Source organism: Aspergillus stella-maris, assembly GCF_047715825.1.
Source record: "Aspergillus stella-maris strain CBS 113639 unplaced genomic scaffold BDV14scaffold_12, whole genome shotgun sequence".
Classification (NCBI taxonomy): Eukaryota; Fungi; Ascomycota; class Eurotiomycetes; order Eurotiales; family Aspergillaceae; genus Aspergillus; species Aspergillus stella-maris.
The window spans coordinates 393,991-416,086 of record NW_027396806.1 but is presented as its reverse complement, the minus strand read 5'-3'; the positions used below and the strand labels follow the sequence as shown (position 1 = coordinate 416,086).

Genomic DNA, 22,096 nt, shown 5'->3' with positions numbered 1-22,096 from the left:
AAATGCAAATCAGTACAGCTCAGTAAGGTGGCCGGTGGGGCGGCGGGTAGTATATGGGCGGATGATGATGTGAAAGAAACCCCGGCAAAGGGGGTCGCTGGAAGTTGGAGCCTGGTGGGGGAGGAAGCTGTGGAGGCCCGCCGCGGGACGAAAAGGGATCAGGAAGGCCAAGCGACTCGTTGATCGGCGGAATCTGCTGCCCCCCAGCAGGGAGGAGCCGTCTTGGCTGGCCTCGGGGAGTTGGCGGCGGCAGGAATGGCCGAGGCGGTTCTGGATGCGCATGATGTAGCTGCGGCGGTGGCTGAGGAGGCTGGGGGAGTATGGAACGATGAGCTGCGAGTCGCGGCGTATGCTGTGCAAGCGGTCGTGGCACCTCAGCAGCAGCAAGATCTGCCAACGCTGTCAATGCCGTGGGTCGCACTTCTGCTACAGGCGGAGGATTATGCTCCTGAACAGGAGCACCATCTCGTACTTCAACAACCCCGGTGGCCTCTAGCAGCATATTGATAATGTCGCCGCCCGAGAGTCCAGCGAACGGGCCTGCGTCTCTGATCTCCTTCATTTGCGGGTTGATGTCGTCGCCCAGCTTGGCTCGCTGGACAAAGTCGTCCCAGCCGAAAGCGGCTCGTTCATAGGAGTTCGCCCCAGCAGGGTCACGCACGAAAGAGGACTGGAATCCTCTATAGATTTGACGCATTACGGGAGCCCGGCGTCCGCGCTCATTCTCCGTTTCAGAGCCGTCCGTCTTGAAGCATTCATTAGCTATGCCCACGTCACTTGTAGATTGAGACTGAGATTGAAATACCTCGGTGTGCTCATCATCCTCCGCGGCGCGACGGCCTTCAATAAACGTCATGTAATCTCCGTGGCTTGCAAGAAGATGTTCTTCTTGGACATAACGAACCGATGCCTTAGGATGGTTAGCAAAGTCTAACGGCCACAAGTCGGTAAACTTACCAGGCATCTCTCCTCAATAGCTTCCTTGTTACCTTTGAAGATTCTATCCTCTTGTGCTACCTTGAGGTCGTATTCTCGTCTCAGAGTGTCCTGTCTCTCGCGCAGTTGCGCTTTGAGAATCGCGGTTATATGATCATACTCAGGGACAGCTTTATGCGCGTTTTTGTCACGAGCAACCCTCTTCTCCGACTGCGTAGCAAGTACTGCGAGAGCTAATCGCTGAGCGGCGGCTACCTTTCGGAAAGCCTTGTCGAGTTCACGCTGACGGTCCCTCAACTTCTGGGTTGCAGCACTTGGAGAAGGCGAGCGTTCGAACTCTACGTCACTAGAGCGATCATGTTGATGTCTCAGACGCCCGGACCGCGCAGCGCGGGTGCCACCGCGCCCTCGCCTGGTCACCCCAAAACGCGCCGATGTCCTGTTGCGCGCTCCCCGACCTCGGCCACGAGTTCGGCCTCCCCGGGTTGCTTTGGTGATGACGGATTCCGTGACGTGGTCTGGTGTAGTGGAATCATCGGCTTCTTCAGTGATCTGTCGAGAACCCTCATCCGCTTTAGAGGTGGCGGCATCGTCGATTTGAGACAATGCATCTTCAAGTTTACGCTCATCACCATTCTGAAGCACCGGTTCTGATGCGCGATCCAGCGCAGCATCTTCAACCTTTGGCTTTTTGGTAGGTGAGCTAGACGTAGAGAAAATAGCCTCAAGATCATTGGTCTCGATAGACTTGCGTTTTCGTGACAGAATCGGACTAGATCTAGTTGATATCGTCTTTGGTTCCTCTTCGATTTCTGGAGCGAGATACTCGTCGTTTTGATGCTGCTGATCGGAAGATACAGTGCCCTTTGGCGATTCTTCCCGACCTGGCGTTGATTCTGCGGTGTGAGATTCGGCATCCTCTCCTGCAAGCGCCTCATCCGCTTCTGTTGTTGCGTCTTCAGGTGGAGGGGATTTGGCGGCTGAAGTGGGTGGCCGGCCGCGAGTCGATACAGGGGCACCAACATCTGGAAAATGTCGATTGCGGTTTCTGGTTCTCGTATTGGAAGCAATTTGATTCAATGGGCTAGCTTCCAATGGCTTAGATGTCACATCAGTTATTCCATTCTCCGTAGGTGTTTCATTGGCATGGCCTTTTAGCCTCGTGGACTGCCTCGTGCTTCTAGGGGTTTCTTCGGCCACCGAGCCCCGTTTGACGCGCTTAGTTCGAGGCGTCTCGGGAGCTGCCGCGATTGAGGGTGTGGCATCCAAACGGCTTGAACTGGGCTGAGCCGCAGAGACCGCAGGGGTGGAAGAAGCGGCTGCCCGTGCTCGACTGTTCCGCGTTTCACGAGTGCTTGAGGGAGCACTAGTGGCAGATGCCGTGGCCGAAGGAGTTGCATTAGTTGCCTTTAAGAAACTGGATTTACCAGGCCCATACTTGAGCGTAATGATGAGCGACGGCCGATTGCTGCCGGGCTTGTTGGTGGTATTGTTAGTGGCGTTGCTGTTTGGATTGCTAGTGCTACTGCTAGCAGTAGTGCTGGCAGATTTAACATTCTCATTCTGACCGGCACGCGCATCTCGGCTCGAACGTAAATTTCGAGTCACACGAGTGTTTGGTGAATCATTGCCAGCAGATTCTACGGGTGATTAGTGCTGAAAAGTCAATTCGGAGGTATAACTTACCTCTAGTCTGAACGGCCGACGTGTTGTTGGTAGCTGGAGCGGCTGAGCCGTGAGCAGCGTCAAGCCTTCGTTTAACTCCGGCCATCGCTTTCCTCTGTGGTTTTTGTTAGGCTAAATATGCTCAAAAATATTGACGGCAGTCGCGTTGAAGACGTTGGGCGAAAGCGACAGGCATAAAGTTTTGTGTAAACGAAAAGGAGAGGCTTAAACGAGGGAGTGGACAGGATGCGCGAGACAATAGGGAAGAAGGAGGGCAGAAAAACGAGGGCAGAGCAGAACAAAGACAAAGGTCCAAATCCATTGAACGGTCAATAGAAATCAGTGGCAGGAGTACAAGGCGCTTGGCGGGTGATCTCAAGACGATCAAAATGCAGGGAAGAGAAAACTATGGGGCATGAAGGGAGTGGAGGTGCCGGACTGGCAGGCGCATTGCCGTGTTCTCCCTTAATGATGGTGGTAAAAGAACGCAAGGAGGAGGAAATAGAAGGGAAGTAAAAACAAAACTAAGGGACGAGCACAGGAAAAAGAAAAGAAAAAGCACGGTGCAAACTGACAGTATGCGGTGCAAGAGGTGTGCAAGAGTGCGCGCAAGCCAAGTGCAGAAGAAAAGACAAGCGGCAAAGAAAAGTAAAACATACCTAGAAGAGGAGAATAAAGGTGCGACAGACAGCCAGAAGACTGGAAGAACAAAAAATGGGCGAAGATGGGGAGGAGGATGGGTAGATCGGCGACAGCAAGTAGAGTGGTAGTAGAGAGTAAGAAGAGTAGAAACTAGAAAGTAGAAAGCGGGTGAGTCGGCGTGCCGTAGGGACGGACTAGTGCCACGGAGTACTGGAGTAGTAGTCTAGCCTGGGCTCTGCTGCTCGCTGCTGTACAGATCTAGTCCACCGCGATCGAAAAGATCAGAAACAAGAAGGAGCAGAGGGGAAGGGGAATAGGAAGAGAGCAGTGACGGATTGAAAAGTTATGAAACAAGGCAATGTTGGTTCTACTGCTGTCGCGCGCAGAGGATCTCCATGGATGATGAACTGTTGTTGATGACGACCAGGGGCAGATGGCAAGAGAAGGGAAGTTTATGAAACAGAATGAGGAGAACAAAAGTCAAAAAATCGCCAGAACTGGCTTTCAGTCATGGATATACAAGCGCAGAAGGCAGTTGAGGGCAATACAGTTGGGAGAAGAAGGGTGATGGAAGGGAAGTGTAGAAGAGGAAATTTGACTGGGTCCGCTGCCGCTGCGAGATTCCACTTGCTCCCGGCTTTGCTGTGGCGCAAATCTACTAGTCCATCCCCATACTATTGACAGTCCACCACTTCCTTCCAGTCTTCAAAACAATCTCTTTACTCTGTATCTTATAGTCATCCTCGAATAATAGCAGAAAGTATTGATAACCTCTGTACTCAAGTCGAATTGTTTCTCCAAGAAGCCCCAGTTTCAGGTGGGAGAAGCAGAGCTAATCTCCGATCTAATATAAGCCCCTAGCCCGGTATCTGGACTTCACGTCATGCCGTACGTACCTCAAGAAAGTACCAGTTGAACAATCTTTCAAGACTGAATCCAGTCTCTTCGCTGTATTAGAGCGTTTATCGCGTATGCTCGCAGCACAGCCTGTACATTCAACTAGCGACTTTCAGATCAGTGGTTTCTCAAGGTTAGGTCGCTACTACCAAGTATGGAATCAGACAACTCAAAATGCATAAGGTTAACTACAACTCTGGATCTCCCAATTAGCCATCACTCTTCCAGCTATGATTATGCTATAACCCGATTCTTGCCTCTAGCCTTTATAGCCTGACATACCATCCACCTGTCACTTCTCCGATCCTTTGGTCGTTAAATCCCCCAGAACGCAGTCTAGAACGGAGAGGGATGAGGCTTACGGGGAAATGTGGGTGTGCCACGCGAGGCCCAAAGAGAAACACATGTGAGTGCGGCTCTCGACAATAGCGCTGCAATGACCTTTTGGCAGAATCGCGTCGTTGCGAATCCTGCTATCAATTGCTACCTAGTTGGCTTCGGGATCAGATGGATAGTGACCGAGTTCCACGCGAAGGCCGGAGTAGCGATGTTCCATTACACTCTTGGGACGTGGCAAAGAATCCCTGCCAAACTCGTTCTCAAGCTTGGAACCATGAGGCCACAGTTGAGTATGCCATATGTCCGAGCCACTGCGCAAAATATACAAACTTGCGGCTTCCACTACGCAACAGCTTACATTCTTGTAACGCTGAAAGCTAACACTATGAGACACCTCTGATATTCTTTTTTATGTCATATTCCACTTCTCCCTACATGCCTCGAAAGACTAGATTTCTGATAACTACAAACAGGGGCTGATACAATGGACGCAAACGAACAAGGTGATCGGCATGGATCCCGAAGTATGTATCGTAATTACCAGAACGTACCGGTACTTACCAACTTTTTTATACTTCCAACTCCGCAAACCTTCTCACCTCCGACGGACTTCACCTATACAGATCCCGACACCATCTCACCTTACTCTCAACAAACTTCCTCAAACAAAACAGCCTACCTCCCCTCCTCACACCTCAACCTCACTATCAATAACAATTACCGACAAACCAAAACCACCATGCCCATCAGACCACCAACAAAATCCGACTTCCCCACCTCCCTAACACTAACACTCACCCCTCCACCCCCATCTCAATCAACAACCTCTTCCTCACGCCCACCGCCAAACATCCTCATCCTCCTCCACGGCCTCGGCGACACCGAAACCCCCTTCACAAACCTCGCAACATCCCTCCAACTTTCCGAAACAACAATCCTCACCCTCCGCGCACCGAACCCCCTCCCCTTTGACCTACCCGGCTTCCACTGGGGCGACGACATAAACTTCGACTCGAGAAGCGGAGCGCTAGATATAGATGCTGGTTTTGCCAAATCTACGAAGTTATTGCTCGAGAAAATTATCAGAGATGTACTTGTGGAGAAATGCGGGTATAAATCGAGGGACATCATGATATTGGGATTCGGACAAGGCGGGATGTTGGGTCTTGTTCTTGCTGAGGAATTATCATCTTCATCCTCATCTTCATCATCATCCTCAGACTCCGGAGAGATGGGCGGTATGATCTCCATCGGCGCCCCCTACCCCCTCACACTCTCCTCCAAACCCAAATCACAAGATAAGAAGTCGAAGAGCCGCACGCCCATCCTCATCCTCTCAGGCCGGGACTCAGAAGTTGTTACTGAGTCCGCTATAAAGCGCACAAAGGACGTATTTGAGTTCGTTGAAACCCACGAGTATAAGCGGCGCGGGGATACGATGCCCCGGAGCCGTGAGGAGATGATGCCTGTTATGAGGTTCTTTGGGAGGAGGTTGAGGAGTTGGACTGGTGTTCCGGAGGGGGCTGTGGAGATTTCTTGATTGGATTTAAAAAAAGAAAAAAAAAAGTATTGCATTGCATATACCATATAGAGAGGGACATGGATTATAGGCGTTGGTCTTGGATATTCGATATTTGGGATATTTGGGGTGTGATATGGTATGGTACATTTATATGGTATTGGTATCAGGACGGTAGCATAGTAGTTTGCTAGCTAGCTAGTGTACATTCCGCAGCGCCTCCCTAGCCCGCTCGATAGCCCTCCGGGCATCTTGAACCGTAACAGCAGGAGGGAGCTGGACCTTCCCACTCTCCCAAACACTTCTCCTCAACTGCCCCTCCGTCTCACGCAGCGCCGTCCTTCCAGTATCACGAACTTCATCCTCCCAGAACGCCCGCGCACGCTCCCACTTCGTCTGCTGCCGTCGCAAAGAATAAATCAGGCCGACGGCGGCAATAGTGCAGGTTTCGTATATTCCTGCCGTTGAAAAGGAGACGTAGGTTAGGACGCTGAGTGCGGATGTTAGGGATGTTGTTGAGATGCTGAAGAGGACGAGGCGCTGGGCCATTGCTTGGAGGGAGGGGACTGTGTTTTCGAGGAGGGTTTTGCGGCTTAAGGGGATTTGGGTGGGCCAGGGGGTTGGTTCTCTTCCTTCTGCTTCTGTTGGTGGCTCGACGAGTGATACGGCGACATTTGAGGGGGTCTTTTCGGTTTCAGCAGTGGCTGGTTCCTCGGGCTTTTCGGGAGCGCTGGTTGTTTCCAGGTTTTGGCTCTCTGGTGTCGTCTGCTCTGCTGGCTCTTGGGGCTGAGGTTGTTCTTGCACCTGCAGGCCAGTCTGCTCGAGTTGGCCAGAGGTATAGATGACATCCTTCTCAGCACGCCGCAGGTACTTCTCCTGCAAGATCTCAGAAGTAATCATGCCGACGTCGTCAACGCGCCAGAACAGCTTCCACCATGCTAGACCGCGCCACTTCTTCGTCGCGAAGCCTTCCTCCAGCGCGCTGCGCAGCTCTGTATGTGACTTCTCTGCCCACGTGGACACAGTCTGGTCGAGGCTTGCTCGAACGTGTTCTGGAACAGAAGCCTCTTCTTGTTCCTGGAGTCTCTTCGTCTCCCTCGCTGCCACGCCTTGCTCCGCGGAGTCAATAAGGGACGAGATTAGTGATCGCAGTGATGGATCTAGTGTCCCTTCGTTGGCTCGTGCAGACGATAACCACTCAATGACTGGCTGGATACCACTGCTGTTCCACCCGCGCTCGTAGAGAGCTGCATTCCGTACCGATTCGCGGAACTTCGCCAAAGCCTCATCCGCCTTATTTGTATCCACAAAAGAGATTCGGTTGTCGTTGATGTTTGGTCCAGACTCTCCTAGCTCAATAGCGGCATAGATAGATCCTGCCTCGTTCCTGAGGTCAGACTGAGAAAGCAATCCACTGTAGGCGAGTAATCCGTCTACTCCCTCCGCGCACACAATGCTCCTATGAACGGGGTACCGCACCACATTGTGCCGTCCCGTATGCGACGTTTGGATCGTAACAGTCGGTACAAGAAACGTATCAGCCGATAGCTGCGCACCGGACGCGTCCGCCCCGGTACCTAGACTCGTAACCAGGATCTCCAAATTCCCCTTCTTCAGTATTTGCGATGGCACCGAAATGGTTGGCACGAGGTAGTTCGAGATACTCCCTGAGGCTTCGCCGTATCTGTACCAGTTAGAATGCGTCTCGCACATACATGAGAACAAGTAAAACAAGTCCACATACCGAATTAACAATCCCTTCTCCAAATCCCCGTTCTCGGATAGCTCATCTAGCATATCTTCCCAGTCTTCCCTCCCCTTCAATGGGTCAGCTAGTAAGAGCCTGACCAACTTCCTTGCCGCAGCGACATCGTTCAATCCGAGGACTACCGTTCAACATCCACAATCAGCAAATGTTACCTAGAATAATAAATACGCAAAACACACCTGCAACACGAAGCAAAGGCTCTTCAGACTCCAAGCCCCTAAGCGCAAGCTGCAACCGACTAAGATTGACTTCCTCCGGCGCAACACTCTGGATATGCGCCAGGGACTCGTAAAGCTCCCTTAATCGCGGCGGGACATGGCGGGCTGTATGTGCAGTTGACGGAGCAGTCGAGTATAGAGCCGCACTTGCGAGCGATTGAAGACGCGGTACAGGATTTCGCAAGCGTGTTTGAAGTGGTGTTTGCGTTCGGAGGAGAGTGGAGGAGAGGGCGTGCGAGTTGGTGCTCCGACGCGTGGAGAAGTTGCGAGTGCAGGATGGACATGGGTTCGGTGTTTTCGACGCTACATCCTTTCTACGCGGCAGGCTCCTGGCGAGCGAGCCGCGGAGTTTGAGAGGCATTGAGGGGTTGGTGGTGGTGATTGAGGTGTTGAAGTTGGTCCGGATGGGGGATTCTGAATCTTGGTCGGGAGAGATTGGAGCGGGTCTTGGCGTTGCTCACTCGTGACAGCCGGAGTTCTATATAAGAGAGTAATTACTACAAGAATGTACGATGCGCAATGTTTGAACACTTTGATTAAATGGTAAATATTCGTAATGTGATTCATCAACTCATAGTGCCAGCGTCGCAGACGTTGGAGCTTCTGTGCAGGACATACAGTGAGAGCCGCCCGAGCTTGCACCTAGTAACAATATCAAGTACACGTTCATATATCTCACCCGACAAAAGGAAAGCGCATATACGGAACAGGTTAGAAGAAAACTGTACCATATGCATAGACAGACATCCCTGATATTCCGAATATTATCCCCTGTCCCGCGGACGGGGGTTCTATACAGGTCTGGGTCGGGTCACCAGACAAACGCCTAGGGAGTACTTTGTGCCAGAACAATGTCTATAAAAGGCCGGAACCAAGTCGGGTTTGATATCCAATTTTTTTTTGCGTTATTTTGTCTTTAGTCCCGGCCACCGCTGTCGCGGTTGCGGCGACTCCTACCTGATCCAGCGGACCTATATTCAATTAGTATCTGAAGTCACAATGAAGATCACAAGACTTACATGCTGATCCGCCTGGCAACTGTAGCAAGGCCAGCATCGTTGTCGGCCTCGTGCGCAGCGCGGTCAAGCGCGATACGTCGTTCTTCTTCACTCTTGCGAGCCACCTCTTCGTGGGTCGGCGGAAGACGTTCGTTCTGCAAATCGACCTTGCGGGCATCCTCGAAGTTGGTAATGGCTTGCTTAATACCCTCCGCACCGAGCATTAGAGTACCAGCGGGAAGTCGGCCTCCAGCCGCAGTCTTGAGCTCAGTAACCCGTTCAGACTCCTCTCGCAACACCTGGAAGACACGCGACAACCGTCCGATAGCAAGAATCTTGTTCTTGATGGCCCTTCGTTTGAACTCCTGGCTTTCGGTGTCCATGGGCATCGGCGGCGAAGGCTCGGCAGGCGAGATACTCGAGGGCGTTTCGTCCTCCAGTTCTTCCTTGGAGCAGGTGTTGAGAATGGCAATAAGCATGTCGGTGATCTTCTCACCAACGAAAGGCAGAGACCAAGTGAACACATCCATGAAGTTTGGCAGCCAATAAGGGTGAGGGGTGCAGTTAAATTGGCGGATGTTCATGACGTTGTTTTCGTACTTCAGAACGGCGGCCTTGTTGTTGTATACATCCAAGTAGTTCGGAGCGCTGAAAATTGTCATGACACTGGGGAAACCCGTAGTTCGGGTCTTGCGGTACATGCGGTAACCAGCATCCTGGGCTTCGTGGGCGCGAATGACTGAAAGCAAGTTGTTCTTTTCGAGAAAGGCGCATGCGGCAGGGTACGAGAAGAAGTATGAGCATCCTCGAACGCTGTTGTGAATGAAATAGTCGCCGGTCTTTTCCTGACCAAAGTCCTCCAAAGGATCCGCCCAAAGAATGTCGCACATAAGGCCGTGAGTGGGGGGTTCTCTGAATCGATCAATCTGCGCAGGTTAGCCGGGCGCCTTTGTTGCGTTGCACTCCCGATACTATCAACTTACCGACTTGATATCTTCGAGAGTGTGCAGCTCAGGGCTGAGACCTCCGTGAATGCAGAGGAATTGCTTGTTCATGACCGCCGCCAGCGGCAGCGCGCAGAACGATTCGATGCAGGCCTCATAAATGCGCTCGCTATATTTGTGCTTACATTCGAGCTTGAATGTGAAATAGTCTGTCAAATGGCGACACTCGTGGTTTCCTCGCAGCAACCAAAGCGTGTTCGGGTACCAGATCTTCAATGCCCAGAGATAGAGAACACACTGCTAAAGTTAGAGTGGCCGCGCAGGCACGCACACTGAGCACTCACCTCGATACTAAAATAACCGCGATCGACGTAATCACCCAAGAAAAGGTACCGCGTTTCTGAAGGATCACCTCCTACTTCAAAGAGCTTCATCAAATCGTAGTATTGTCCGTGAACGTCACCGCACACAGTAATGGGCGCATCCATCTCCAACAGGTTGGGCTCCGCTTTCAGGACTTCGGTACCCGTGTGTATTATCCATAGCGCTTGGTCTTCAGTTAGGCGACCTTCCCGATAGAAATGTTGCTTGAGAAACTGCAAATTCGGCTTTGTTTGGTCTTCGGGGTCCCAAAACTGGTCGTCTGATGGGGTGTTTAAAGCGGGGGCTTGCACCTCTAAAAAGTATCATTACTGATTAGAATGGCTGAAAAGCCTATCGGAAATTTTAACTGTAGTAAAACGCACCTTTGACAACACGTTCCTGGGTGGAAACTTGGGTGCCGTCATCCATAACATGCAGACTGAAATCAATCTCCGGGACCGGCTGCTTGTTGGCCACGGCCTGCGCTAGATTGCGGTGTTCCATCTTTGGCAATGGCGATGAATCTCAAGCAAGATTAATCGCAAGAACCGAGAGTCCTCGTGGATGGAACGTAGTGAAGCGAACCGAGCGGGTAGGCGAGAGAGCGGAAAAGGAGAGAGAGGAGATGGCGTTGAGAGGGAGTGGTGGGGTTAAGCGCGGCGGAAATTGAATAGTGAACACACGACAGAGGCGAGGTTGGATTCGGGTCAGGAACAGGTTTTTGTTGTTTGTCAAGCGATCAGATCAGCAACCATGTTCTGTCGGGGGTTGTAGGGACTGGAGTGGGAGTGGGCGGAGGAAAGGAAGAGATTGGTAGCAGGAGAGAGAGAGAGAAAGAAAGCAGGGGGACTGGAGAAGAAGTTGGAGCTGAAGGTGCAAAGTCGAAGGATGAAAAGATCAACGCTTAAGCTGAGATACTTAATCAGCGGCGCTATTTCTGCGTCTTGTACAGATCTAAGGCAACACTTGTGCTCTTCGCAGGCAAACTAATTTTACATCTATCTCCAAGATCGCCGGACCCTGATATTTCTCCGTAGTTGGCAGTTGGTCGTATACATCCCCGTGCGGGTGCCAGTGCTTGGTAATATCCTCACTACGCCGTGGCTTCCAGCGGTCTCTTATTCTCTACAACCAATACCTAGAACACCTGATTCTAACTTCCTTGTCGCCCTCTTCCCTTCTTGACTTCTGTCTCAGCATGATGTATGAATCGTATCGTACGTTCACCCTCGCCCTCACCCTCGCCCTCGTACCCCCGCATGCCCCAGCTAACGCTATCAGGCCCCCATCCACTGCTCGCTCAAGTCCCATTGACCGTCTCGCCATTTATCAACCTCCCAACTACTGTCACCCTACCATACACCTACAAATCAGTCTCTTCTACACTTCCGCCTTCAGTCACCGTCGATCCCAGTAATCCCGATGCGAAACCCCGCTACGTCATCTCAGCCAGCGGCGAACATGCAGCATCCCCAGAGGACATCCTCGCCTCATGCAAGGCGCTCGAGCAGCATCTAAGCAAGACAAAGGCCGATGCAGACCAAGCAATCAAACAATGGAAAGAATCAATTTCCGCACGCGATCTCGCAGAAAAGCGCCGTGTGGCTCCCGGTTGGCTCGATCGCGATGAGAAGCTCCTGCAGCCGAGTAATGCGTCGCCTCAACTCTCTCAAAGCCAACCAAGCCAGAGCTTATTGGATAGCGCTGCCTCAGACTCGGCGGCAGCTGAGTTACCGTCCATGGCGCCGAGGAATGAGGGCGAGGAGCTGGATAGGGCGTTTGGTGGGCTCGATGTGAAATGAGCGGTATAATCGGCTTGTTAAATACCGAGATGCACTGGCCACTGGCCCCTCCACGATGCTCAACAACCCTGTGACTAGAGGTCCGTTTCAGCTGTTGTGTAATATTACTCAAAGCTACCTCTGTAACGGACTGTTAACGCTTGGGACCGAGCGACTGAAAAGGGTGGTGAGAGCTTCGGCAGCTCCGCTAGCTACCGCTGCCTTTATATACTTCGGACTTCGGTCTAAGAACTATCTATATCTATGCAGTTTACGTTAATACGATGTCACGACTCTTAACAACTATCTAGAAGAAATCAGTAAACCTGAAACAACATATTCAAAACATATTGGTCCATCCTCGTAGTTCCAAAGAAAGAGCCGCCAACCAGTGGTTCGCAGCTCCCGCAAAAGCTCCGTCGAAGCTCCAACTTTTCCGCTCCGCAGCTCTCAACCCTCCACCTTTCTTCCACTCTCCTCCCATCACACCACCTCAAAAGACACAATGGAGCCTCTAACATCGGCTCCCGAAACATCCTCCTTCACTCCCATCTCTGTGCACCAGTCGCGCACCCCCGAATCCTTTCACTCCGGCCCCGCAATTCTGCACTACCAGGCCGCGAACTGCAAACTCGTTGCGTTCGAGCACGACCTCTCCTCCACGCCAACACTCAATGATCTCCGCGGCAACGAAGCCAACGGCGCAAGCGCAAACGGCGACCAAGATGATACCGAAGAGAAAGAAGTCGTCGTTGAGGGGTTGAGCGTATGGGTTACTTCAGAGTATGCTCCTTCCTCCTCTCGGCTCCATCGCAACACATGCATACATTGAATGGCTAAATTAACAATTATCATAGCAAATTTCTCCTCTACAACACCATAATCTCAAAAGGCCTCTCCATCCCCTACCGCTCCATCTGCCTTCACGCAATCCAGCGATTGAAACTGCCTAGCGCTACGCCTAACAACGACTCCGATCTCCAAGGTCTCTACATGCACATCACGAAACCGCCCGCGCAATCCTCATACCCGCAAGAATCGGACGAGGAGGAGAGTCTTACTATTACGCTCGTCCCATCCACCTCACTATCCGAGCCCTTAACGGATACCGACGCGGAACAGTCAGAGACAGAAACCCAGAAGCTTTACGACGCCGTCTCGGCCTGCGCAAATCTCCACCCAGACCCGATTGAGGAGGAAGAGGATGGTGCGGGCGGTCCGTTTGCCTCGGGTCTTGTCTTCCCTGGTGCGTCAGACTCAGCGGATGGCGGCTTGCCGCCTCCTGTTGATGGCAGTTCTGGGTGGATAACGGCGGATAATATGCATGAGTTCTTTGACGAGGAGGGAAACTGGATTGGAGAGGGTGATGGGCCGAGTTTCCCCGGGATGGGAGGAGGGCTGGGATCTGGGGCTGGGACTGTTAGGGAGAGGGAAGGAGATGACGAAGGTGTTGATGGGGATGCCGGGGAGGGCGAAGGGGACGAGACGAAGTGGAGGAGAATTGATTAAAATGCCTTTCTACTCGCTCTATCCTCTAGGTGTCGAGTGAAAGGATACAAAAGTCATACGGGGCAAGCTAGCTTGCAAAAGAAGTATGATAAACATGGGGTTCATTTTTGAAGAGTGGTATTATTGAATTACTACCTAGCTAAAATACTCCTCAAAGACCCAAACTACTCGGGGAATAATGAAAAACAAGGTACCAAAAGCGCTACCAAGTCGAAGAAGAGTCAGAAGAAGCCAAATAACCCCCCAGAAGAGAACACATCCACATCCATCTTACAAAGAGCCGTTTAAACATAAACCACATCAACATCAACATCAATCAGTAACCATACCAGCCGAACCTAACCAACGCAACCCGTCAATCGCCACCCCTACCGTATCGCCAAATCAATCACTCCTTTAAAAACCCATCCCCATCGTACAAACTCCCCGGCGTCGCAGCCGTAGCCCCAATACCCAGCCCCACAGTCTTTTTCTTAGGAGTCACAGTACCATTCCCATGGTCATTGCCATGCTTATTCCGGTAACTCGCCATGCGCGCCATTCTTTCAGTTTGAGATGGACCCTTCTTCTCAGGGGACTGGGATGACGACTTTGACGGGTCATTTACGAGCGACACAGTTGACCGGCGCGGAGTAGTCTGCGAGGGACTCTTGCTGTTGTCGCGGTCTTCGTAGATGGGGACTATGGCGCTGACTTGGGCGCCGGGGATTTTGGAGGGGCTTCGTGGCGGGCCGTTATTGATACCAGGTCCAGGTCCATTCCCGATACCGATACCGCTACTGGTGCCGGCTCCGGTGCCGGTGTTGGGTGTGCTCGAGGATGTGGTGATTGTGTAGTGGCTTGCGCGGTTCCGGTCAGATTGGCTTTTGCTGCGGGGTGGTGTTTGTTCTTTTGCTTCGCTTTTGACGCGGCGGATGGATGATGCTTGTGTTGGGGCTGTGGTTGGCTTTGGGCCCGGTTGATGCTTCTTTTGACTGGGGTTACGGGGTGGACGGGTGAATGGTGGTGAGGAGGTCTGTTTGCTGGTATCTTCCGATGGGATGGGTGATCGGTAGCTATTGCGTACTGGTTTTGGCGGGTTGCGCGGCCCCATGACGGCTGAACGGCGCGGGCTTCCAGGAACGACTGAGTTCTCGATTGTCGTGGGGGAGCCCTGGTAGTCGGAGACTTTCCAAGCTGGCGGGTTGCGTTCTGGAGATGGGGTGTGGGAAAGGCTGTCGTGTTCTGTGTTTGTTGGCAAGCTTGTAACGAGGCCAGGTAGGGCTTTCTCTTTCTCAGTGGTAGAGACTGAGTCCCGCTGCGTTTGGCGCTTCTTCTTGACCGGGCTACCGGATGATTCTTTCTGTGTGTCGTTGGGAACTTCAACGATCCGCGAGATGGGATGATCTGTCTGAGGGCCAAGAGTGCTGCTTTGTTGCGTGGTAGAGATGGCGGAAACACTGGAGTCGCGAGAGACACTTGTCGCTGAGAGATCAGATACCTCGGACTGGCGGATGTCCAGTTCTATAACTTCCTCCTCTGATTCCTCTGGTTCCTCCACCATGGGGGAGAAAGTCGGCCCGGCAAAGGTGATTGGAGGGTGAATTGAGATCCGTACACAGTTTTGCCGCCTGTGTCCTTTGCGATGCCCGCTGCTTTTCATTGCGGACGCCAGCGGAGGCTTAAGATGGCTATTCAGAGACTGAGATGATGTCCCATGAGTCATGAAGCTGCTCGCACGTCTTCCTGGATTGTAGGCAGTGTATCTCTGGTTGGATAGTGCGCCTGTCCCATTGTAGAAAGGGTCATTGTCCCTTCGTGGCCCGTCGTGCATTGAGTGGCGCTGCATTTGACTGAAATGAGGTAGCAGACTAGAGTTGAGGGGCGTAATCCTCAGCGGAGGAATACGGTCTAGGTCGAGATAAGGCTTCTGCGCATTCTCTAGCGATTGCTTAGCGGACAACGACTCGCTTCGCCGAGGTGGTGGGCTTATTCGCTCTGTTGATCGAGTCGGGCTACAGGCAGTTAAGCTGCGGCGAGGGGGCGAGCGTTCGGAATCAACCCTTCGCCCTTTACGCGCAGGTGAGTTGGGAGGAAACACGAAAGGTGCTGCATTTCCCGCAATAGTTCTGCGGTCATATCCTCTGCCAACGTCGTTTGCGCTAAATGGGGTGAACATAGGACAAGGAGGCAATGCAGGGGATATGAAGCTGCCGTCCACAATCATCGATGTCCTTCGGCTGTCATCAAGAATAGAGCTATCGGCAGTCTCGAGGCTGACAGATGAATAGCGAAGCGAATCGCTTTTGGATAAGCGGAAGCGGTTCGGTGGGTATGCACAAGGTGGTGGTGGAACAGGCTGATCAGGTGCCGTTCCAGGCGCTTGCGATGCTATGCTGCCGCCACGACCCCTGGTTCCGTCAGGGTTATAAGCTTGGTAACAATCCTCAAAGACAGGAAAGAGGCCGCTGGAGCGTCCCTTGTGCTGGATCAACGGCGAACCTCCCGAGCCAGGGCGAGTAGCATTGTCGGTAATCGGTGGTCTTTCTTCCCTCTCTGGTGTTTGTCTGGGGGTCGTCTCTGCTGGCAGTTCCATCACTCCATCAACCGCCGAGACGACCAACTCTTCCTTCGATTCTGACACTCCATGGGAAGAAGGCCGTTCCGAAGTTTCTGTCAGCGTCCTCAAAGATATTGGTCTTATCACGTTCGCGGGTTGCTGTTTCATCGATTTCGTTGATAAAGAGTGCTTGAGCGAAAAGCTGCGTGATTTTTTCAGTAGTTTGATTGTTGGTTTGTCGTCCGTAGCTTGATCCAAAGTCTCTCGAGAAGCTAATAGACCCCATTCCGTGGGTTTGCCGTACGGAAGCTGTCCATATCTCTTCAGCGCCGAGCCTTCTTCGCGAGACAACTCCGTGAGAGTCTCAGCCGGAAATGTTGAGAGTCCATTGGCGTAAGGTCTTGGGGTTGCCTTGATTAGAGCAAGCGATTTTCGTTCCTGGCGTATCTTGATCCAAATGATAGTAGATACCACTGCGGTTACTATAAAAATGACCGAGCAGGTAACCGCTATGGCGACGGCAGTTGTCAAGGCTATCATGATGGTGTTCCTTCTGCGGTTCACGCAGGGTGGTAGTCAATCCTATAGCAGTTTGCAAATTCGCCCTCTTCCTTGCCACTCCGCGACAGTACTGAGACATGCGCTAGAGATATGCCGTGATACCGCACGTTGAACCAGCCGTGAGCGCAGAGACAGAGAAAGCTAGCACGGCAGTGGCAGCGGGAAAGCTATCTCAAGGTCGGAGATGGCGTTTGTTGTGGGAAAGCCAGAGGAATGTGCCCGCATTGCACCTCAAGGCGTGTGGAATGCCAGTGTGGTTACCCATCCCTTCGAAGAGCAGATAGATAACCAAACTGGTTTTATGGTATGTATAGATAGCATTTTATTTGGACAATTTGAGTAATTGATTGTCGTACTATGTGATCGTAGAGTAGCTTTTGCAGCATACCTCGTCCGAGCCCAAGGAGGGCTTCAAGATAGCCCAACGCGTGTTCTGAGCAACACAGTTACAACACAGACATAAGTCTCTTCATAAATGAGAGGTTGGATAATAGTTTCAGTACACTGACCAAGCAAAGTAGCCGTTCAACGTGTGGCTCAGCTGTTTCAAAAGTCCCATACTGTTGGGGACACGGAGTGATGACCCGGTGCAATAGCGGGATGTAAGCAGAGGAATATGCCCATAATTGAGTTTATAGAGCAAAGGACATTTGACCAAATATTCTGCAACCAGGAAACATCCCGACATGATGGATGCTAACGCTGCGAGCAAGTGGTGTGCTCTGGCCTTTGGAGGAGGCGTCAAAACATCATCTGATTGATGTACCGGGAGCCCAAAGCCTTAGCGCTGAGGCAACAACTCCTGAGTATCGACAGAACTGCGCCATGTTTAGGCGACAACTCAGCTACAAGCGGCTGACAAAGAGCACGACAACAGGACAACGATGAGGGAGAAATACGAGCGTTAAACCATCAAGCCTCGTAAGGATCTGACCCCATGTCGCCCCAACACTGCGTCATCATTTGCTTGGAAATCGTGGCTGCGGAGTTGCGGACTATGAAATAGCAGCTCGAGTGGAGATTCTGATACGCAGAATGAGCAAAGGCAGACCGATACCAGATGCAGAGATGTCAAAATCTACGCGCAAACCGTTCTCCAGACCTGTGATAGCGCTTGATGGAGGCAGAGCCTCTAAACTCTCGAGCCCAGCGCGCCTTTCAGCAACGGCCCCCATCGCTATTCAAAGCCGATCGGTCTGATCCTGCGGCTTTGACTTATACTTCATTTCTACCTACTTGAGGCTACACAATTATCTTGATTTAGACCGTGCGTGTTTGTGCTATTTAAGCACATCCACAGTGCAGCCAGCACATTGACAGAGGGCGCTTATTCATGCTTCCAAGCATCTCAAACACAACAATAGCACCAAGGAAGTTATTACACATTCCGGCGCAATGTCTTTGTTTTCTCTGAGAGGGAAGACTGCGATTGTGACTGGTGCGGGTGCCGGGATCGGTCTCGCAGTTGCAAATGGTCTCGCCGAAGCCGGTGCCAACGTTGCTCTATGGTATGATGCCAACACCGATGGCCCGGGGCATGCCCAGGAACTTGCTGCAAGATATGGCGTGCAGAGTGAGTTGTTTTCTGGTTACAAAACATGATGTTCTAACCGCACCCAGTCAGAGCCTATCAAGTCAACATCACAAACGCCGAAGCAGTCAAGCAGGCTATGGACCAGAGCGTGAAGGACCTGAATGGCCGACTGGATGTCTTCATTGCCAGCGCCGGTATTCCCTGGATACAAGCTCCTGCTGTTGGCCCTCTGGCACAATACTCGGACGTCGTGGACATTGACCTCAACGGCACCTATTACTGCGCCAAATATGCCGCCTACTACTGGCGGAAGCAGAAAGACGAAGGAGTGGACGTTAACGGCAACCCACTCGAGAACTTCACCTTTGGCAGTTTCGTCGCAACGGCCTCCATGAGTGGCCACGTAAACATCCCCCAGCTACAAGCCGCCTACCACGCCGCCGAGTCCGGTGTCATCCACCTTTGTATGTTGCCGGCAGACCGTGTTAGAAGTTGATTAGTTAGAAGCTAATTATCCTTAGGCAAATCCCTAGCCATTGAATGGGTCAAGTTTGCACGTGCCAACACTGTTTCGCCCGGCTACATCGCTACCGAAACCTCCGATTTCGTCCCTCAAGAGACTAAGGACAGAACCCCCATGGGTCGCGAGGGTCGCGCAGAGGAACTGAAGGGCGCATACCTTTACCTTGCATCCGATGCGTCAAACTACACGACGGGCTCCGACATTGTTGTTGACGGTGGCTACGGAGCCCTATAACCCCTCGCCCTGTCATCCTTGACCACTGCGTACCTCACGATCACCTCATACCTACAGTGCATTTGGCTATAATGATATATTGACGACGGTAGAACTATAGATTCTGATAGACATGTTAAATGAGAGAGACAAGAAACGACTCCCACATCCAACCCGAATACAAAGATACTTCGGATCCAAGCCTCTTCCGCGTTGCCATTGGCACAGTCGAACTAGACAAACCCTGAACTGGCACCAGGGATTCCCTGCTCATAAACGCAAGGATCTGAGCTCAGCTCCCATCCAGATTATCCAAAATTTCACGGATACAGAAATCCTGCACAAACCCAAGCATCCAAGTAGGGTCCACAAGATTTTAAATCGCAAGAGACAATGCTCGTTGAATAGGCATCGCAATTTCAGCATTAGACCTTGCAATCGTAGGGTTTCCTTCAAGAAATTGAAGCAGTAGGTTCCACTGTCTACGGCAAGCTCCAAGCAGATCTCGCTTCACCTGCATAGTGTAACCTCTCGAACCCCCTCACTGCAGCTTCAACTAGATCGTGCATCCACCCAGCGTCGGGCTCATCATCGGTCTCGTCATCGACATCAGTACAGTCATAACCATCATGGTCTGTGAAGGAGCTTTCAGATCGGTACTCCATGATAGTATAGTTCTCGTCCGCCGATGACATGTGTTCGCTATCCTGGGATGTGGTGCGTGATGTACATGGCGATGGCAGTCAAAAGATGTCTTCAGCGAGATGAGAAAGGTATGTTGGGCTGAGTGAACCTATGGATAGGAGGGAGGAGGTATCGCCTACACTGTTGTCTTCGTCGTCGTCACTGTAGTCGCTTTCTAACTCTGGTATTTCCGTTTCATGGTTGGTGCGATTAGTAGACTCTCTATCTTAATTATTGGGCCGTGGCAGTCTAACGTACCTCGGAATGGCATTTGCGTGTTCCTCGCCTTCCTCGTGCACCTTCAAATATCTCCCAGGTCCTCTCTGTGTGGAATGTTCAAGCTTGCTGGCGAGTCTGCGCCATGATCCTAGATTGAGAGTTGAATTCCGCCATAAGCGCACAATGTCCCTCCTATTGCAAAAGAGGATGAAGAGAGATGAGATGGTGAGGCAGGTATAGGGGAAGAAGGTGAGTGTGAGAGGCCGTGTTTGTAGTTGAGGTTGCGATTGGGACCGAGAGCAAGAGCAGGAGGAAGGCTGCAATGGCGGAGATTGACATCCTGGATGAAGTGCAGGAGACATTGCTTAAGGTCTGCCCTTGTTCAAGCGCAATGTTGGTGGTGATGATGTTGACATTGGCGGATGTGGTGTTGCTTGTCTAACTAAAGACGATGGTGGATGAGGATGGGATGGAAGTAAACACCGCATCCTGCAACACTTAAATGACCTCACCCCTAGAAAATAATTGTTCCAATTGTGTTCTCACCTCAATAGAAAATTGTCAGTGAGTCAGCCACTCAACAACTCAGGGGCTTTTAGGCAAAGATGCTGACTGGTTGACAGTGAGACAGGTCTAGGACTGACTGTCAGAACAGCAGTCCATGGCTGATTCTGGAATCATTCACCAACGCAGAACAACACATGCCTAGAACAAAGCGCTCATCTGGTTTCTATTTACCTCTTCTCTGAAGCACTCCGAAACAATGAGAGGGTTAGACAAGGAGAGGTGCTGCCTATTCACGGGACTTCGTTTATGGATGGCTTTCTGGTATAAAAGCTCTCGTCTCTCCTCTCCTCCTCGGGCTGGTGAAGGTATCCAAATCTGACGATTATCTCCTTTCGTCTAGTAGTATCTTCACTTATACAACATGGCTAAGGACGCCAACAGGCCCCGTCCTCCTGCCCTCCAAGCTCCCTACACACCCCCCACTCCTACGCTTACCAGTATCCATCCAACAAGCATGACTCCTCCACCAGAAATTAATGTGACGACACCAACGACACCGACCCAGTGCATCTATCCAGACGGCAACCCAGACCAAGTGGTCTTACCCCCACCCGTGATCCTGTACCCACAGCCAACAACCGACTACTTCACCTCAATCGTCTCCTGCCCAACCTGGGTCGAATGCACGCACATACTCCTCCATGAGGCCACCGCAGCCCGGTATCAGCGTGATATTGCGCTGGGAAGCTATAACCCGCACCACAACCCACCTTTCTATAACTATGATGCGCTGTATGAGGGGTTAGATGAGCAAATATGGAGGGGTACTTTTGGGAAATGGTTTTGTGCCACTCACAGCAATGGAGGCGGGAACAGACATGGATGTAAAGAGAATGAGAGACCCGTCTCGCCGTGCACAGTCAAACATCCAGTCTTCGGGTCTGCACCGCCGATTGAGACAAATACCACCTCGCCTTCAGTGTCAACGAATGGAGACAAGAAGACACCCCCAGAGACCAAAAAGAAGGCCGCAGCAAGAGCACAAGAGATGAAAATACAAACTCTCCCAACCCTCTTCGAGCAAGAAGACGACGAGCTGCCCATGAGAGCCGCCAATACCAACGCCGCCCACTCCAGATCGATATCCGCGCCTACCTCCAAGACTACACCTGCCTTCCCGTCTGAATCATTACCCGACCCCTCCCTCCCAATCCAACACCCCGCTGCTCTCATCCCAATAGACTGGGAAACCAGCTTCGCGCAGTACATGCTCGACTACCACGCGCACATGCACTCCATCGCTTCAGCACGGGGCTGCACCATCGCAGACGCATGGGAAATCATGGAGACAGAGAGGTGGGTTTGGCGCGTTGAGATTGCGAGAGTTAGGTGGGTTATGGAACCTGCGCTGGGAATGGGGAGGGAGAGAGGGAAAGGGAAGTGGGAGAGGAGGGGGGGTGTTGATTTGAGTTGAGTTGGGTTGGGTTGCTCTGAGTTGAGTTAGGTTGAGTTGATCTAGGATGGTCTTTTTGGATTTGGATTGGGACTTGGATTTGATTGGAAGGATAGGGTATGCGTGAGAAGTGTTTTGTTCGCATATTGTACGGAATTCGATTTGAGTTAGATGTTAGAATTGGACATGGAGGAGAAGGTATAGAGGCGTTTCGGTGTTATATGTTATTGTTCATTGGGTCCAAGTACAAAAAACCTAAATTATTCTGTCTTGTTCAATATATG

At 51.7% G+C, this 22,096-nt stretch overlaps 8 protein-coding genes across 8 annotated transcripts; 5 read left to right on the top strand and 3 right to left on the bottom strand.

Moving 5' to 3' along the window:
- Nucleotides 1–19: 19 nt before the first annotated feature.
- BDV14DRAFT_197770 (uncharacterized protein) lies at nt 20–2,707 on the bottom strand (the record flags this gene model as incomplete). Its single annotated transcript, XM_073772766.1, has 4 exons — nt 20–745; nt 806–910; nt 958–2,576; nt 2,623–2,707. 4 exons carry the CDS (start codon nt 2,705–2,707, stop codon nt 20–22), a joined length of 2,535 nt encoding a protein of 844 aa, XP_073630722.1.
- A 2,370-nt stretch (nt 2,708–5,077) lies between these two features.
- On the top strand, nt 5,078–6,107 carry BDV14DRAFT_21799 (alpha/beta hydrolase). Its single transcript, XM_073776300.1, has one exon. It carries the CDS (start codon nt 5,219–5,221, stop codon nt 6,017–6,019), a length of 801 nt encoding a protein of 266 aa, XP_073630721.1. The 5' UTR covers nt 5,078–5,218; the 3' UTR covers nt 6,020–6,107.
- BDV14DRAFT_21798 (uncharacterized protein) lies at nt 6,108–8,379 on the bottom strand. Its single transcript, XM_073776299.1, has 3 exons — nt 7,946–8,379; nt 7,743–7,884; nt 6,108–7,682 (listed from the first exon to the last, which is right to left on the bottom strand). Exons 1-3 carry the CDS (start codon nt 8,343–8,345, stop codon nt 6,197–6,199), a joined length of 2,028 nt encoding a protein of 675 aa, XP_073630720.1. The 5' UTR covers nt 8,346–8,379; the 3' UTR covers nt 6,108–6,196.
- A 439-nt stretch (nt 8,380–8,818) lies between these two features.
- Nucleotides 8,819–11,270, bottom strand: BDV14DRAFT_21790 (Metallo-dependent phosphatase-like protein). Its single transcript, XM_073776298.1, has 5 exons — nt 10,673–11,270; nt 10,271–10,602; nt 9,966–10,223; nt 9,004–9,908; nt 8,819–8,955 (listed from the first exon to the last, which is right to left on the bottom strand). Exons 1-5 carry the CDS (start codon nt 10,791–10,793, stop codon nt 8,901–8,903), a joined length of 1,671 nt encoding a protein of 556 aa, XP_073630719.1. The 5' UTR covers nt 10,794–11,270; the 3' UTR covers nt 8,819–8,900.
- Nucleotides 11,271–11,487: 217 nt separating this feature from the next.
- Nucleotides 11,488–12,091, top strand: BDV14DRAFT_197766 (uncharacterized protein; the record flags this gene model as incomplete). Its single annotated transcript, XM_073772765.1, has 2 exons — nt 11,488–11,506; nt 11,571–12,091. The coding sequence occupies 2 exons, from the start codon at nt 11,488–11,490 to the stop codon at nt 12,089–12,091; spliced, it is 540 nt and encodes a 179-aa protein (XP_073630718.1).
- Nucleotides 12,092–12,531: 440 nt separating this feature from the next.
- BDV14DRAFT_21757 (Voldacs domain-containing protein) lies at nt 12,532–13,773 on the top strand. The gene is made up of 2 exons (XM_073776297.1): nt 12,532–12,853; nt 12,928–13,773. Exons 1-2 carry the CDS (start codon nt 12,576–12,578, stop codon nt 13,577–13,579), a joined length of 930 nt encoding a protein of 309 aa, XP_073630717.1. The 5' UTR covers nt 12,532–12,575; the 3' UTR covers nt 13,580–13,773.
- A 3,690-nt stretch (nt 13,774–17,463) lies between these two features.
- Nucleotides 17,464–19,252, top strand: BDV14DRAFT_169155 (putative carbonyl reductase). Its single transcript, XM_073767996.1, has 3 exons — nt 17,464–18,252; nt 18,300–18,677; nt 18,735–19,252. Exons 1-3 carry the CDS (start codon nt 18,075–18,077, stop codon nt 18,968–18,970), a joined length of 792 nt encoding a protein of 263 aa, XP_073630716.1. The 5' UTR covers nt 17,464–18,074; the 3' UTR covers nt 18,971–19,252.
- Nucleotides 19,253–20,780: 1,528 nt separating this feature from the next.
- On the top strand, nt 20,781–21,833 carry BDV14DRAFT_197762 (uncharacterized protein; the record flags this gene model as incomplete). The annotated part of the gene is made up of 1 exon (XM_073772764.1): nt 20,781–21,833. The coding sequence occupies one exon, from the start codon at nt 20,781–20,783 to the stop codon at nt 21,831–21,833; it is 1,053 nt and encodes a 350-aa protein (XP_073630715.1).
- Between the last annotated feature and the right edge of the window lie 263 nt (nt 21,834–22,096).